The sequence below is a fragment of the Crotalus tigris genome, unplaced genomic scaffold (genome assembly GCF_016545835.1).
Source record: "Crotalus tigris isolate CLP2741 ecotype Arizona unplaced genomic scaffold, ASM1654583v1 scf7180000017742.2353718, whole genome shotgun sequence".
Taxonomy (NCBI): domain Eukaryota; kingdom Metazoa; phylum Chordata; class Lepidosauria; order Squamata; family Viperidae; genus Crotalus; species Crotalus tigris.
Genome location: NW_024096609.1, coordinates 2,052,505 through 2,067,950, shown reverse-complemented (window position 1 = coordinate 2,067,950; position 15,446 = coordinate 2,052,505). Strand labels below are relative to the sequence as shown.

The following is a 15,446-nucleotide window of genomic DNA, read 5'->3' as shown; positions in this document are numbered from 1 at the left end:
AAATCAGAAGGAAGAGGTGGCGTAAAGGAAGGAATAGCGCATAAAGGAGGCAGAAAAACCAGGGGTGGGAAACAATGGCCACTTTTATGACTTCTGGACTTCAACTCCCAGAATTCCTGAGCTTAAAGTTGAAGTCAGCAAGTCATGAAAGTGGCCCTCGTTCCCCACCTCTGCAGTAAACGAAACGGCCAATCTTGGTCCATGGCCCGGGTTTGGGGACCCCTGATCTAGACAACTTCAGAGATAGGCATAGATGATCCCTAGTCCAACTATTTAGCCACTGCATCACACTGCCTCTGAACAGTTGTCCGTTCTGTTAATTCTGGAACCAAAAGCATGATTAGCCATCATATAACCACCGGCAGCATTTATTTGGTTTTAACAAAATTACAAAAGGACAAAAGCAGGACTGCTTTTTTATGCAGATCATCATGAATACTTGTTCCTCTATTCAGAATTCAGCCAGCTTTCAGAATTCACTTTCGTATCGTAATCTCTTCTTACGTTGGACTGATGCAGTCCTGACTAAGTCTATTGTTTTTTTCTCAACCTATAAATATATCAATGAACAATAGTTTACAAAAGACAAAAATAATGTTAAAAGTCAATGCATGTTTTATAAATTCAAAATGTTAATGTTGATATATCTAGCCATTTACACAATCACTTTTACAGCTCTTTTCATTTAGATAGTTGTCTGTATATATTATAGACTTTCATCTATCGACTGATGGATATCCAAATACTGCAAGTTATCCTAACTTTTTCTAATCCTAATTATTCTAATTATTCATGCCTAACTATCACACCACCTGAAAAGGGCAATAAGGCCTCGATTCCATATATCAGAATTTTATTCAGGTAGTCCTCGACTTATGACCACAGTTGAGCCCAGAATTTATGTTGCTAAGTGAGAAATTGGTTAAGTGAGTTTTGCCCCATTTTACAACTTTTCTTGCCACATTAACTAAGTGAATCACTGCAGGTGTTCAATGAGTGACGCGGTTGTTAAGTGAATCCTGCTTCCCCATTGACTTTGCTTGCCAGAAGGTTACAAGGGGGGAATCACATGATCCTGGGAGATTGCAACCGTCATAAATGTGAGTCAGTTGTCCAGCCTCTGAGTGTAAATCACGTGACCATGGGGATGCTGCAACGGTCGTAAGTGTGAAAAATGGTCAAAAGTCACTTTTTTCAGTGCTGTTGTAACTTTGAACTGTCACTAAGTGAACTGTGGTAAGTCTGTCCCCAACCCCCGCTTTAACCCCCTGCTCAGGCAGGAGACCTTACAGAATTATAGAATAGTTGGAAGAGTTGGAAGGGACCTTGGAGGTCTTCTAGTCAAGCCCACTGCTCAGGCAGGAGGCCTTATACCAGGGGTCCCCAACCTCTGGTCCGTGGACCAGTACCAGGCCTCGGCATGCCAGCAACCAGTCTGCACAAACAAGCAAAGCCCCATCCGTCGGATGCAGGCAGCACACATAACCACGCACTCTCCGGTCCGTGGAAAAACCTTTCTCCATGGAACTGGTCCCTGGTGCCCAAAAGGTTGGGGATCTCTGTTCTAGATGTTTGATCTGCAATCGTTAACAGTTCCAGATAGTAGTACTGATGGTCAATAATTATGGATTTGCATTTGCCAATTTCTGGGGAAAAATAATTTCTGTTTAGGTCAGTTCAGGGGTTCTTAGAATACCTTTCCACAGAATGTCACTATAATGCTGCACTCTTCTAAGACATGCACAAAATTGCTCTATTGTATGATCAAGAGGTGCTTTATCTGGAAGAGTGGAATCCTTAGCTCTTTTATTTTCAAAGATGTTAGGAAGGAACAAAGGATATCTATCCCTATTCTTATATTTTTCAACTTTGCATAGAAAAAAAAATATCTGGGAGTCGGTAAAAAAGTCTAAAGGGGAAAATGGCTGGAATGTGTTAAACAATCAATTTGTTTTGATATCGTTCTGCTCTGATCAGATTTGCAGTTTTCTTTAAGGAAAAAAGAAGAAAAGGAGCATATTTGTGAGTTAAAAACAGTTTGAAACCCCAACAGATTTATTGCCTTCTAATCTTTCATGGATCCTTGTTTTCGTGGATGAAGCTTATGTGATAATAGATTAAAGCTTAAGGGATAATAGATTTTCAATCTTTACAGACTTTTGGCCCATTTTGTTATCCAATATTAAAAGAGCTCCTTTGGATCTTACAGTATTTATTTATTTGTTTGTTTATTTATTTATTTGTTTGTTTATTTATTAAAACCCCAATTAGACAAAATTATTGTATGTGTGTAATTCAGTGGCAGTCATGATCTAGGAAGGAAACTTCAGGTTTTAAAAAAAATAAAAACCAAAACAAACCCTTGGTTCTGAATATTAGATGGGGGGGACAAAAAAGAAGAAGACAGAGGCATAGACCCCAGCAGGCACTTTAGAAGGTATATCATCTGGGGACTTGTTAACAAAATAAGATACCATGGGTGAAATCTTGCTTCTCCAGATCTTACACATAATTCTCATTGGACTTTTGAGTGGACTGTCTGTTTAATAATTTTCTTTACATAAAACTTTTCAAAACAGGAATAGCATTGTTCAAATTAGTATGAGATCTTTATTAGGGCAGTCCTCCAATCAAACCCATTGAAGATCACAAAATAAGTATGCCATCTTTTCTTGTGAAGTTGAGTTTGTTGATAAAAGGCTTTCCTTCTTGACATTTTTGACATGGACATTTTTTATAGCCAACATTACTATAGTCAATACTTTTTGGCCTCCGTATACTGTAGCTTTTACAGCCAGCTGTGATGGAATTGCTTGCTCACATTTTTTCTAATTTGTATTCCATAATTTCTTTTCCGGAATAGGACAATTCTGAAGGCCTCTTTTATTGCAAAGAATTAATTCATGTCATCCCAATAATTCCTATGATGAGGAAGAATTAAGAGATACATAATTTACAGAAGTCTTGGAGCAATGAGAAAAATCAACCCCCTCCAAAAGAAATTATAGAGAAAATTGCAATTCATGCAAATACTAATTTTTCAATTCACTTTATTGATATAAAGAGATTGTTACTTTAAAAAAAAAAGTCCAACTTGTTTTCCCATAAAAGTGTAACACAAATTTACATCTAACAAAATGTATAAAGGTAGGTTATTATATACCTAGTTACAGAATTTTGTGCTTTATTTTTACTTTATTGTATCTTTCCCATCTTTTTTGGCGTAACATTTTACTTTTACTTTTCTTAACAATGCTTAATAAAAAAAGAAAAAAGTATGTTGATATGAAAAATATATTTCTAAGGCAATGTACAAATGTATTGATTTAATATATTTTAATGTTTTAAAATGTTTATTGTATGGGGCGGCAAGTTGTTAATTTATTCATTTTTCCTTTTCAGGAGAAGCAGGCAGGCAAATTATGTACACTGAAAAAAACATCAATATTGGAATAAAATAAAGTTATGCATTCTAAATTTGATTTTCGATTGTATTAAACAGAAAGCATGATTTTAAAGGAAATGCTGAGAAAAGGGGAGAAAAAACCCACACAATGCATGTTTCCTGCAAGAGAAATGGTCTAATTTTCTGATTCTGCAATAATACCACAACAGCAATTTTGACAACTTACGATTTTTAATTTTTATCAGGTTATAATTTTCATGGATTTCTAAAAACTGAAAGGTTGCTTGCCTCCCCAACCATTTTGATATCCCTGTTTGACATGTGAATATTTCCAAACATATTGTGGGAAGTCAGCTCCCCAGAGAAGGAAATATTAAAAGGGCAGAAAAACCTATTTCCTTCAAGGATCTTAAAGAGACAGAAAAGTATGCCCAGTTTTCCTTGATAGCCCCAGGTCTCTCTCCCCCAAGCAGAAGCCAGCCCTCTAAAATGCAAATGTAAACTGTTCTGTTTTTGATGTAAAGGCATTGAGACGAGGCAGGAGTAACAACAGTCTTCTCTTTATTCAATCACCAACACAACCAGAAACAAAACGGCGCAGATACCTTTTGTACCCCTTTGTAGCGACAGTGTCAGCCAATCAATGCAACATATTTCTCCTGCCTTGCGCATGCCCAATAGGCTGGAGACACTGGTCCCGGGCAATCACATGGTCTGCCCAGGGCTCTCTGCAGCTTCCTTTCCTGCACCTGCTGAGTCACTCAGCAGCCTAGGACACAACATAAACCATCAAGAAAGTTGGAGCCAGAAGCTCAAGAAGACAAAGACCTAAAATCTGCATACCCCACCTGTGACAGGACATGGTAGGATTAACTCACAAAGGCCAAAGGGCACACCCAGACTCAGGTCAGAATACGTGACACAGGAAATAGCCTCAATGTTCATGGCACAGGAACAGGAGATTATTCCAAACAAAAGGCTACAGAGGGTATAAAAACCTACTACCCATGTGCTCAGCCCTTCTTTTCTCTAGTCTTTCCTGCAAGAACTATCTTTCTGCCTCTTCAATAAACTGCAACTTCTTTCTAAAGCAGTCGTCATGTTGTTTATTTATCCCCAGCTTGGATGAACCAGGATGAAGACTTTTCTTTCAACAATATAAAACATTTATTTATTGCTTAAAGGAAAAATATTAAGTATTACTTCATAACTTTTTCTCCCCTAGTCTTTCCAATGTTTGAAAGATAAAAAGATCTTGATGGGCGCGCCAAGGTACGCCCACGTGTCACCTATCCTCCGCGAGCTGCACTGGCTTCCTGTGGGTCTCCGGACGCAATTCAAGGTGTTGGTTATCACCTTTAAAGCCCTTCATGGCATAGGGCCAGGTTACTTACAGGACCGCATACTGCTGCACAGTTCCCAGAGACTGGTGAGGTCCCATAGATTGGGCCTCCTTCAGGTCCCATCGGCCAGACAATGTCGGCTGGCGGGCCCTCGGGGAAGGGCCTTTTCTGTGGTGGCTCCGACCTGGTGGAATCAACTTCCCCCCGAGGTTCGAACTACTCCCACCCTGCCGGCCTTTAAGAAAGCCGTTAAAACTCTCCTGTTCCGGCAGGCCTGGGGCTGATGTCCCCGGGGGGGGGGCGGGATATGATCGGACTCGCGGTATGATTGTATTATTTTATTGTTTTATTGTTAGATGATTGTTTTAATTTTGTACGCCGCCCTGAGTCCTTTGGGATTGGACGGCATATAAATAAAATTAATTAATTAAATAAATAAATAAATCTGTATGCAGGAGAAGGAGACCACTTTTTTCTTTAAAATTTCAGGGTTTCCCCCCCCCAAGGCTTTCATAGCTCCAGGCAAGATCTTAGAACAATAGAGGTGGAGCCTAAGAGGAAGTTGCTACCAGGTATTGGGGTGACTGTTATGTCCTGGGCCTGTGATTGACAGAGCAGGTGCAGGAAGCTGCAGTGAGACCTGGGCAAACCATGTGGCCTGCCTGGGTCAGACAGGCTGTCTCCAGCCTATTGAGCATGCACAGAGCAGGAAAATATGTTGCATTTATTGGCTGATGCTGTTCCCTGCAGAAGGTATAAAAGGGGCCGCCGCCGTGTTGTGTTGTTCTGTTAAAAGCTGAAATAAAGAAGCACCTGTTATTACTCCTGCCTTGTTTCAATGTTTTATCAACGCAAAGAACAGAACATTGGTGATGAAGGTGGGATCGTGCTGCAAGAAAAACACAGAATAATAGGCTGACTCACTACGGAAGGCCCGAAAGTGTTTAGAAGTTCGGCGTTCCAACTTGTGCGACTGTGCCTGCCAGTATGAAGACATTGGAGGAGAGCTCATAAAGATTCGTCCTGGAACCCCTTCACAAGCCTGAGCAGCGCAAGGCATTGAAAGAGGCCGCCAAAGATTAATCATGGCAAAGATCAGACATCTGTCTGAATTTGATGTCACACATCCTGAATGTTGGAGCTCCTACGTTGCCAGGGTGGAGAACTACTTTAGAGTCAACCAAGTTGGGAGGATGGGCTCAAGGCCGCAATGTTGCTGTGCGTTTGTGGGCAAGAGACTTTTGACATTGCTAAAAACTTGGTTGCTCCAGCAACTTTGGAATCCGTTGCTTACACAGAACTGAAGAAAATGTTAAAGGAACATTTTGAACCAAAGCTATTGGTAATAGCATGGCATCATGCATTTGAACAGCAGGACCAACGTCCAGGAGAGTCTGCTGCAGACTTTATTGCTGCTCTGCATCAAGCTGCAAGGCCCTTTATTGCTACTCTACATCAAGCTGCAAGACTTGGAAGAAAGGCTACGAGATCAGCTAGTTTGTGGTCTGAGGAGTCGAGAACTGCAGCAAAAGATTTTTGCAAAAGAAGCCGTTTCCTTCCAAGATGTGCTAAGGGAGATCACGGCTGAAGAAGCAGCGGGAGGAGCTGTTAAGGCCTTGCAGCTTTCCAAGAACTCTTTTTGCTTGGGCACAGTCCATCAAGAGGTTGCTCAAGAGGTATCCGAACCAGAATCCGACAATGAGGTCGATCGTCTGCAGCAGCCATCGGAAAAAAGGCCCCAAGAGCAAGCTGACAAAGGATCTGACAAGGCAGTTCCATTCCCTCAGTGTTTCGGATGTGGAGGCCGCCACAAATGTACCGACTGCTGTTTTCGCTCTGCTACTTGCCAGGCATGTGGCCGGCAAGGCCACATAGCCGCCGTCTGTTTGGGTCACAAGAAAGACCGTTCATCAGAAGAATTGCCTCAAAAAGGTATCAGGGTCCCCAGCCAGAATAGGGTGGGTTTTTGCATGTTCCGGAGAAACGTATTGAGAACAGCCATTGAAGAGCCGAGGTGGCGCAGCAGTTAGAGTGCAGTACTGCAGGCCACTTTAGCTGACTGTGTTCAGCAGGTCAGTGGTTCAAATCTCACCGGCTCAAGGTTGACTCAGCCTTCCATCCTTCCGAGGTAGGTAAAATGAGGACCCAGATTGTGTGTGTGTATATATATATATATATATATATATATATATATATATATATATATATAATTAATAAATAAATAAGAAGAAGCTGCATATTGATGTCAAATTGCGGGAAGTCCCCTTAACGATGGAGCTGGACATGGGTTTAGCTCTGTCAATCATTTCCCAGAACACCCTCAAGCAGATCTGCTATAAAAGCGGCCAGAGAGTTAAACTCAGGCCGTCAAATCTTATTTTCAGAATTCTGATCTGGGAAATGACCTTATAAATTCTGTAAGCTATCATTAATATTTTTGTAAAAACCTTGATGCCAAGATTTCAAGATTTCACTTTATCACAAAGTTTGCAGAAGGCAAACTTCAAAAATTCATCCATCAAAGTCAGCTTTTATGAAAAAATGTCATGCCACTGATAATATTAGATTATTGGTTGGCATATTAGCATTGTAAGCTGGTGAAATGTCTGTTCTGGCTTTATTAGATTCATTTAACAAACCCACTGATGTGGTGCAAATAAAGTTTTTTAAGCAAATTATGACAAAAAAAGGGAATTTCCTGCTGAATGCATACCTTGGATTATAATTTCATCTAATCCTTCTGCTAAAGTGATCACAAATGGGATTGTGTCATCAGCAATCAAAATGAGAAGTGGAACCTAATGAGGATATCCTCTAGCTCCTTTAATGCTTAATTTAACAGTGGAAAAATTGATAAACTGTAGTCGTCCTTTTTAGCCTCTGCTTCCTCCTCCTCCCCCTCCTCCTCCCCTCCCCCTCCTCTTTCTCCTTCTCCTCCTCCTTTTTCTTTCCTTTTACAAACTGTCTCACTGAAGTTATGTACAGTATATTTTAAGAGGCTAAAAACCAAGGGAACAATGACTCCTAGTCCCACATTGGGCACAAAGCTTGATTTTTGGCTAGTCTCTCTTTCTTTAGTCTCTCTCTCGCTCTCTCTCTCTCTCTCTCTCTCACACACACACACACACACACACACACACACCTCAAAAGATGTAATAGCAAGCCAATTGCAGTTTAAAAAAATGTTTCAAAGAACATGCACCAATTTATCCGGGCCAGTTAAAACTGACAAAGGCAGAAAGAAAGAACAAACTTTCTAGTAAGGATGGTTATAATGACTTTTTTTCTACATATCTGTTGTAAATATTAATTATTTTAATTGCAGTTTACTTTGTATCATAGCATGTGAAGCATTGAGTATCTTCTATGTACAGGGAGGTTTTATTTCAGAGGATGCTGAAACTGATTTTTTCCAGGAACCTCTGTTTGCCTTTCAACAGAGAAACAGATATTGCTTAACCTATGGGTCGCAATTTCTGTGAAAGATATGAGACATGTATTGGGGGCGGTGGGGGGCACAATTTTATTTTTAAGCTGATCAAACTTGCATGGGCAAAGTAGCTGTGTAGTTAAACCATCTCCAGGCTTTGATCCCTACTTTTCTTGCACAGAGAATCCCAAAGAAATCAACTATTTTATTCATGTGAAATGAATAAATGTGAAATTTGAGATGAACTAAAGGCTAGTTCCTTTTCATCAAGTCCTTATTTGGGAATCAAGGTCAAAGAACTAGAAGGAAGCCGACAAACACAAAAGAAGAAAGAAAAAAAATAGGAGAAAAGAATATTTATTGCTGAAGAGAATGTGTTCAGCCAGTTGAACTTCTTGCTACACACACAAAGACAAATACAGAACAGAATATTTCACAGCTGAGATCACTGTCTGAGATAGGCAGCAGACAGGAGATCATCACATTTAACAAGAAGTGCCTTCAACACTTTAACATTTACTACAGAAGTGGAAAAACTCAATTGCTGTTCCATGCTGATTTTTACACATTTCAACAATTATGAATTAAGTGTTCTTTCTCTCCCCCTCCCATGTTTGGGACACCTGTACTGATATGTTGTTAGGAGAAAAAAATAACAGTATTGATTAGAAAAAAAGCAAAAAAAATATAATAATAGATCCAGCACTGGAAATATCATTTAAAAATGCATTAATCTGGGATGATACTGGGAGATAGATCTGAAAGCCTGCATGGAAGTTTGATTTAAGAAGAGAAAACCACTTCCTGTAATCTGGAACTCATTCTATGTGGGAGCTATGCCATTTTACTAGGAACTAGATGCTTATCTCGTAATTTCATACTTCTACATAATAGAAAACTTGTCAAAAACATCTAAAGTCTAGTTCTTTTTCCTACAATGAGCCTCACTGGTTCACCAAGTCCTTATTATGCATATTGAGATCCAAAAAACTTGAACAAAGATGACAGATAGAAAAAGAGGAAGGAGAAGTGAAATCTACAAGTGGTGGATTTGAGACAGCTGGCCCCTTAGCCAACCCACAAATTGCCTAGTGTCCTACACTCCAATCAATACCGGATCTTGCTCTACCATCCCCTAACCCAGTAGTTCTCAACCTGTGGTCCGTGGACCCCTGGGGCGCCATGATGTCATCACAGAGGGTTCGCGAAGACTTGAAGAAATGTTACGATTTAAATCTTGAATTGAGTCTTGAGGTTCCATGGCCGGGATCTGTGGCCACAAAACGTATTTAAAAGGGGTGAAAAAAAGGTTGAGAACTACTGACCTCACCTGTTTATATAATTGCCTGCTCTCCAACCTGGATAACTACAAGATGGGCTTCCTTTCTTACTTAACTTTTAGCTGGCCATGACAGAGCGATCTGACAGGAAAATACAAAAGAAACTTGCGCTGTCCTCTCCTTTTCTTTAAAGCCCATCTGAGGGGAAACCTTCTCCTGATTAGTCCAAGTTTGAGTTTGATTTTTCCAAAGGGCATCCAAGGTCTCTGCCCATTTAGCTAGATTGATAGGCCTGAATTTCATATAACCCTTACTGTGTTTGAACCTCTTATAATGGAATCCCCCCCCCCATTTAAGACAGAGAGAGCCAGGTTGGTGCAGAGGTTAAGATGATGGCCTAGAAACAGGAAACTAGGAAGTTCCAGTCCTGCTTTAGGCACAAAGCAAGATGGGTGAATTTAGGCCAGTCATTCTCTTTCTCTCTTGGCCCTAGGAAGCAAGCAATGATGAACCATTCTTGAAAACCCTGCTAAAACAACTGCAGGAATTTGTCCAAGCCATCTCCAAGAATCAGACACAACTGAACAGAAGGGGGAAAAAAGACAAAGAGTAGGCAGAGTGATAGACAAAGATGGGGACAGAGAATAAATCCGTAACTGTCTAGCCTCAGCCTCTTGCCTGCTGTGATCCATATGCCACCAAGGTCAGTCTCATTGGTTTTGTTCTCCACATCTCTTTCCATACCCACCTTAAAACAGCTTAGGCATTGTGAATGGAAGAAGTAAAAGCATTTATTGACACCTAGCAGAACACATCACAAAGTGTAGCAAGGCCTCCTTTCAGAGGCGATAACCATTTGATGAGAATGTGTCATTGGCAGCCAGAGCTGGAAGACTGTGAAGGAGTTTAAAAAGATTTAAAGAGAGGCAGGAAGTCTGGAGGAAAGCATTCCCAGGACTTGATGGAGATCTGTCTTCATGGGACCCATATTTTCATGATATGAAGATTCATTTCTCATAAGCGTGCAAAAGAAAATTTGCTTCACAGCAGAGTAAAAACATAGATTCATATTGATAAAATAAATTCATATTGGCAAAGGTATAATCCCATGCTATTAAGTAATTCATGCTTATTATTTCATTCAAACACGAACATTGAAAGCCAAAATGTAAAATGTGAATATTCTGGAAATTCAGGAAATTTAAAGATTATACAAGATATACTGAGATTACCAACATAAGACTAAAGATTTATGGGATAATCTTCAGAGCCAATAGTGTCCTTTATTATAGTAACAATATAGCATAAAAACATCATCTTGCAGAGTCACCGTAAGAATTCACTTTTACATTTCAAAATGAAAGACATAATATATGAAGTTTACAACCATCAGTTGGCCTTCTTAGAGAAACTTGCCCTGTTTTTATTGGAAGGGAAAAAAAAGATAGGGCTTTTATTTTCAATCTGGAAAAACAAAGGTTCCATAAAAAAAATCTCATATTTTGTCTGAGTGCCATGCTTACTGGTTTTCCAGTTGATTTGCAATTTCTTTTGCGGCAGCTTCAGTTTCATTACAGGTCATCTCTTCTGAAACCAGCCTCTTAATATTCTTTTCATAGCCTCGTGCATTGTACTGTTCCGCAGGCTGTATATGAAAGGATTGAGCATGGGAGTCACCACTGTGTATAATATGGATGCAATTTTCAATTTTGACCCAGCATAAGTGGAGGACGGGCGGATGTAGATGCCTAACAGGGCCCCGTAAAACAAAGCAACCGTAGTAAGATGGGAGATGCAGGTGGAGAAGGCCTTGTATTTCCTGAGGCCTGAGGGTATTTTCAAAACTTTGAATACAATGAAAAGGTAGGAAAAAATAACCAGCAAAAGGGGTCCAAGAAGAAATGCAGTGCCTTCAGTAACAAGCAGCATTTCAACAGATGAGGTGTCAGAGCAGGAGAGCTTCAGCAAAGGATGGAGGTCACAGAAGAAATGGGGAATCTCTCGGGAAGCACAAAACTTAAAATTACACATTGAAAGGACATACAGTAGGGAGTGGGCATAAGCCAGGAGCCAAGATGCAGCAGCCAGCTGTATGCAACGCCTGTAGCTCATGATTGTTGCATAATGCAATGGACGACAAATGGCTACGTAGCGGTCATATGCCATGGAGGCCAGGAGAAAGTTATCTGCTGCACAGAAGCTCACAAAGAAATACATCTGTGTCAGGCAACCACTAAAGGATATGAAGTTTGTGTGGGACAGCAGGCTCTGCAGCATTTGGGGTACAATAGTGGAGCTCAATCCGAGATCAGCCAATGACAGGTGACAGAGGAAAAAATACATGGGAGCATGGAGGAGGCTGGCACTGGAGAGGATCAGCAGGATTATCATGAGGTTTCCCAGCAGACAAAGCAAGTACATACAAAGGAAAACAGGAAAAAGTAGTCCTTGAAACTCTGGAGAGGAAGAAAAACCCAGGAGGATGAATCCAACAAAGTTGGTTTGGTTCTCCTGATTCTTTTCCATAGGTCAGCTGAAAATACAGATTTTTGCATATTTGTATTTACATATCAGGTTGGTACTTCACCTAGATATGAAGGAAAAGAAATACAGTACTTCAGGATATGGGAGAAATTGGTATGGGTGATTTCTAGTCTTTAAGCCAACTGAATTATTTTGATTTGTATTCCAGCAATGGGACATGGGCGGCACATTTATTTCAGTATATATCTGGCAATGGTAAAGGCATACACAAATTTCTTCAAATTCACGTCACAGAACATAAACTTGCAATAAAGAAGATTGATATTAGATGTTTAGTATTCTATTTGCGATAACTCCTAGGCTCACGGAATATAGGTTGGTGTTATGATATTTTATTTATGGCTTAGGCATGTGTTGTTGTGAGTTTGGTGTCTAAATAGCAGATGCCACTTAATTGTTTAGGTCAGTTAAAACAAAAGAGTTTCACGTGGCTTCTCCAGTTTGGAGGAATGACATTTCGAATTGGAGATGATACTTAAGGTGATCCATTCTAAAGTGATATATAGTCACCTTAGGAAAAAAAATCCCCCAGTTTCTTTATTCACTCTTGAAGCCTGATTTAGAGATAGTTGAAATGAATGGTGAGTGACTTTTCTGAATCAAGATGAGCCTGGCTACTGACCAACATAGAGTGTACTTTTATAAATATCTATTCAGCAATCTAATTGTGATGACATAGTGTATTACGAACGAAATTATTTCATTGTTCCTTGCCTGTAAGATGGTCTCTTCTTCCTCTGAAGTGATAAATACTCAAGTAGAAATGGCTCATTTAGTAACCTTCAGAATACAGCAAGCTGTCTTCCACTTGCCACAGATCATTCATCTATTTCATCCATCCTCGTATGTCCTAACTGGCAGCAGCATCATGGCTCTTTGTGGATGACCAAGGATTGTGTTTGGGAAATTCTGTATGCAAAGCAGTTACGCAACAGCTTTTCTCCAGAGTCTGTGATTGTTTCCTGTGCTATAGTATTTAACTACTGTAGGACAAATCAAATTCTATCCATAACAGTCTTTTTTCAATTTCCTTTTCTGCATTCACCCACACCTTCATATCCCATCCATATCTTTATTTTCCAGTTTGCAAAAAGGCAATTTGAGGAAGATAATTTGATAGAGGAACCACACAACACAACTGTACTGGGTTCCATTTTTACAATGCAATATGTTGAGAACCCTTTGTATATAAAGTAGTCTATAAGAATGAGAGTTCCTTGTAAATGATCATATGGAGGCCTTCTACTGAGGCAGAGCTTTAATCCATTGCCTCCAATCCTCAATGCCCTGACTGTCATAGATGGGCTCCTTCTGACAAGCACTTTTCCCAGCCCTATCCGAAGAGGGAGGAGGAGTTCCATTGTGACATTCAGCATCTACAGCCTCTTCTCCCCAGCTGAGAACCAGCCTTTGCCTCCTATGCTCCTTAGCCATGGAGTCTAAATGGAATAATTTAATCCTTCCATTGCAATGTCTTCTCAGTGCTGCATCACCTAATCTCATTGCCACTATATATAACACAACTTTGCAAAATACTGTATGCAAAGCAGTTACACAACAGCCTTTCTTCAGATTCTGTGACTGTTTCCTGCACTACAGTATTTAGCTACTGTAGAACAAACCAAATTCTATCCATAACAGTCCTTTTCAACTTTCTTTCTTGGACTCTTCATCTCACAGCTTCTATATATGCCACAGCTTTGCAAAAATGCGCTCTGCATTAAAGGAATTGGAGGGAGGGAGAGGAGAGAAAAGCTGAACAAGGAATTGCCTTCCTTCTGGGTTTCACTCAAATACAGCACGCAGGGTAGCAATAGTGTATGAGGATGAAGTGCAATTCTGTACATTTCTGATGTAGAGAGAGAAAGAGAAAACTCTTAAATAAAATGTTTACTGGTTTGTGTCCAGTAAAAAAAAAGAACACTAAATATTAGACTGTACCTCTGGCAAAAAGCTTTGATGTCTCCACTGAGGTCCCGTTTCTTTTTTGGTGAAGAGATTCTTTACAACTTTTTCAGTTTTGAACAAGGGTACAGGTTTCATGGGGGAGCATTTCCTCTCTCAAAGCAGATGTGCAGACAATGGTGAGGAGGCAGGGATAATTTCTAGATTGTTGCACCCCAAGGAAGAGACATTGGTGCAAAAACAAGGCTCTTTGGGGAACTGGTTAACCCAGGCTAGAACATTCAACAGCAATAACAAGTGATGTAACATTGAATCGGAAAGTTGTTGTCAAGCACAGGTTTCTGAGGTAAACAAAACATAGTCAATCTGGCCAGAAAAGAAACATAAAACAGTGTCTGTACAATATTAGGCACACCTTCAAAAATCTACTTCATAGAGACATCAGAGACTGGTTCAAATGCATTATATTATCATCTGTTTACCACTCTGATATTAAAGATATTTCAGGATTAGGATTCGTTCCCTTCCCCAATAGTCCTCATGAACATCTTCTCACCTGTAAGCTCTATAAGGCTCAGTTTATATTTTTTGCCTCTAATTATTAGGTACTAATAGGCTCGTTAAGAGCAGACCCTCCCAAGAAAAAAGAGGGGGGGAAACAAACTAAACGTTTTATTGCATTATATCTATTGAAGATTTCTCAGTGACCTTCACCTTACCATTTAATCCTAGCTTCTTTTGATTTTCTATTGCTTTTCTGTTGCTTAGAATCATAACTTTAGGTTCTTGGTTGCAGACGAAAGAAGGAAAAAGGAAGAGGAGAGGAGAGGAGATGAGAGGAGAGGAGAGGAGAGGAAAGGAAAGGAAAGGAAAGGAAAGGAAAGGAAAGGAAAGGAAAGGAAAGGAAAGGAAAGGAAAGGAAAGGAAAGGAAAGGAAAGTTTTTTGGGTTCAGGGCCAAACTAGTTGCTTTATGTTTAAGCGAAAAATGCCCCACAGCAATTGCATGATTGGCAAACAGTCTTTTTTTCCTGAAAAAAAAGTGTTTTCAGGCTAAGCAGGAGAGTCTGGTTCAGGTAAATGGAACTCCACAGAGTTTTCTTTAGCACAATCTATTGAGATGAATGGGATACAGTTACAAGAACTCCAGCAACTGAAAAGTTTCCAATTTATAATCAATATACCATCATATATTTTAGGATAGAGATTTTCTGATTTTCTCTCTAGTAGCTTTTCTATAATTCAACATGTTTCTTCAATGATAACAGGGAACATAAGAATTTCCGTCAGACTAGAACCCAGCTCTTATAAACTGCTGAGACTCTACAACAAGAAATCCAATTAAATCCTTTCAGCATATTTACCTCCGGAGTAATGTTTTTAAGTAAGAAGTGATTGGCCAAGATAAACTTAATGTTTTGGTAATGCTATTGTTAGAAAAATAAATGATACAGCACACAGACAAGGTAACAGAAAAGTTTGCCAAATAGAAAGAACGGCAGGCAAAATTGCTACAGAAATGAAGATTGATCTACTGTGA

At 39.8% G+C, this 15,446-nt stretch overlaps 1 protein-coding gene across 2 annotated transcripts; it reads right to left on the bottom strand.

Annotated features, from left to right (window-relative positions):
* Nucleotides 1–10,228: 10,228 nt before the first annotated feature.
* On the bottom strand, nt 10,229–14,069 carry LOC120306646 (olfactory receptor 1L4-like). Of its 2 annotated transcripts, none has more exons than XM_039340255.1 (2): nt 13,945–14,069; nt 10,229–12,046 (listed from the first exon to the last, which is right to left on the bottom strand). In XM_039340255.1, the coding sequence occupies exon 2, from the start codon at nt 11,983–11,985 to the stop codon at nt 11,038–11,040; it is 948 nt and encodes a 315-aa protein (XP_039196189.1). In that variant the 5' UTR covers nt 11,986–12,046; nt 13,945–14,069; the 3' UTR covers nt 10,229–11,037. The 2 variants fall into 2 exon arrangements, with proteins under 2 accessions (XP_039196189.1, XP_039196190.1); XM_039340256.1 differs by having other exon boundaries at nt 10,229–11,992; nt 13,945–14,019.
* Nucleotides 14,070–15,446: the final 1,377 nt, after the last annotated feature.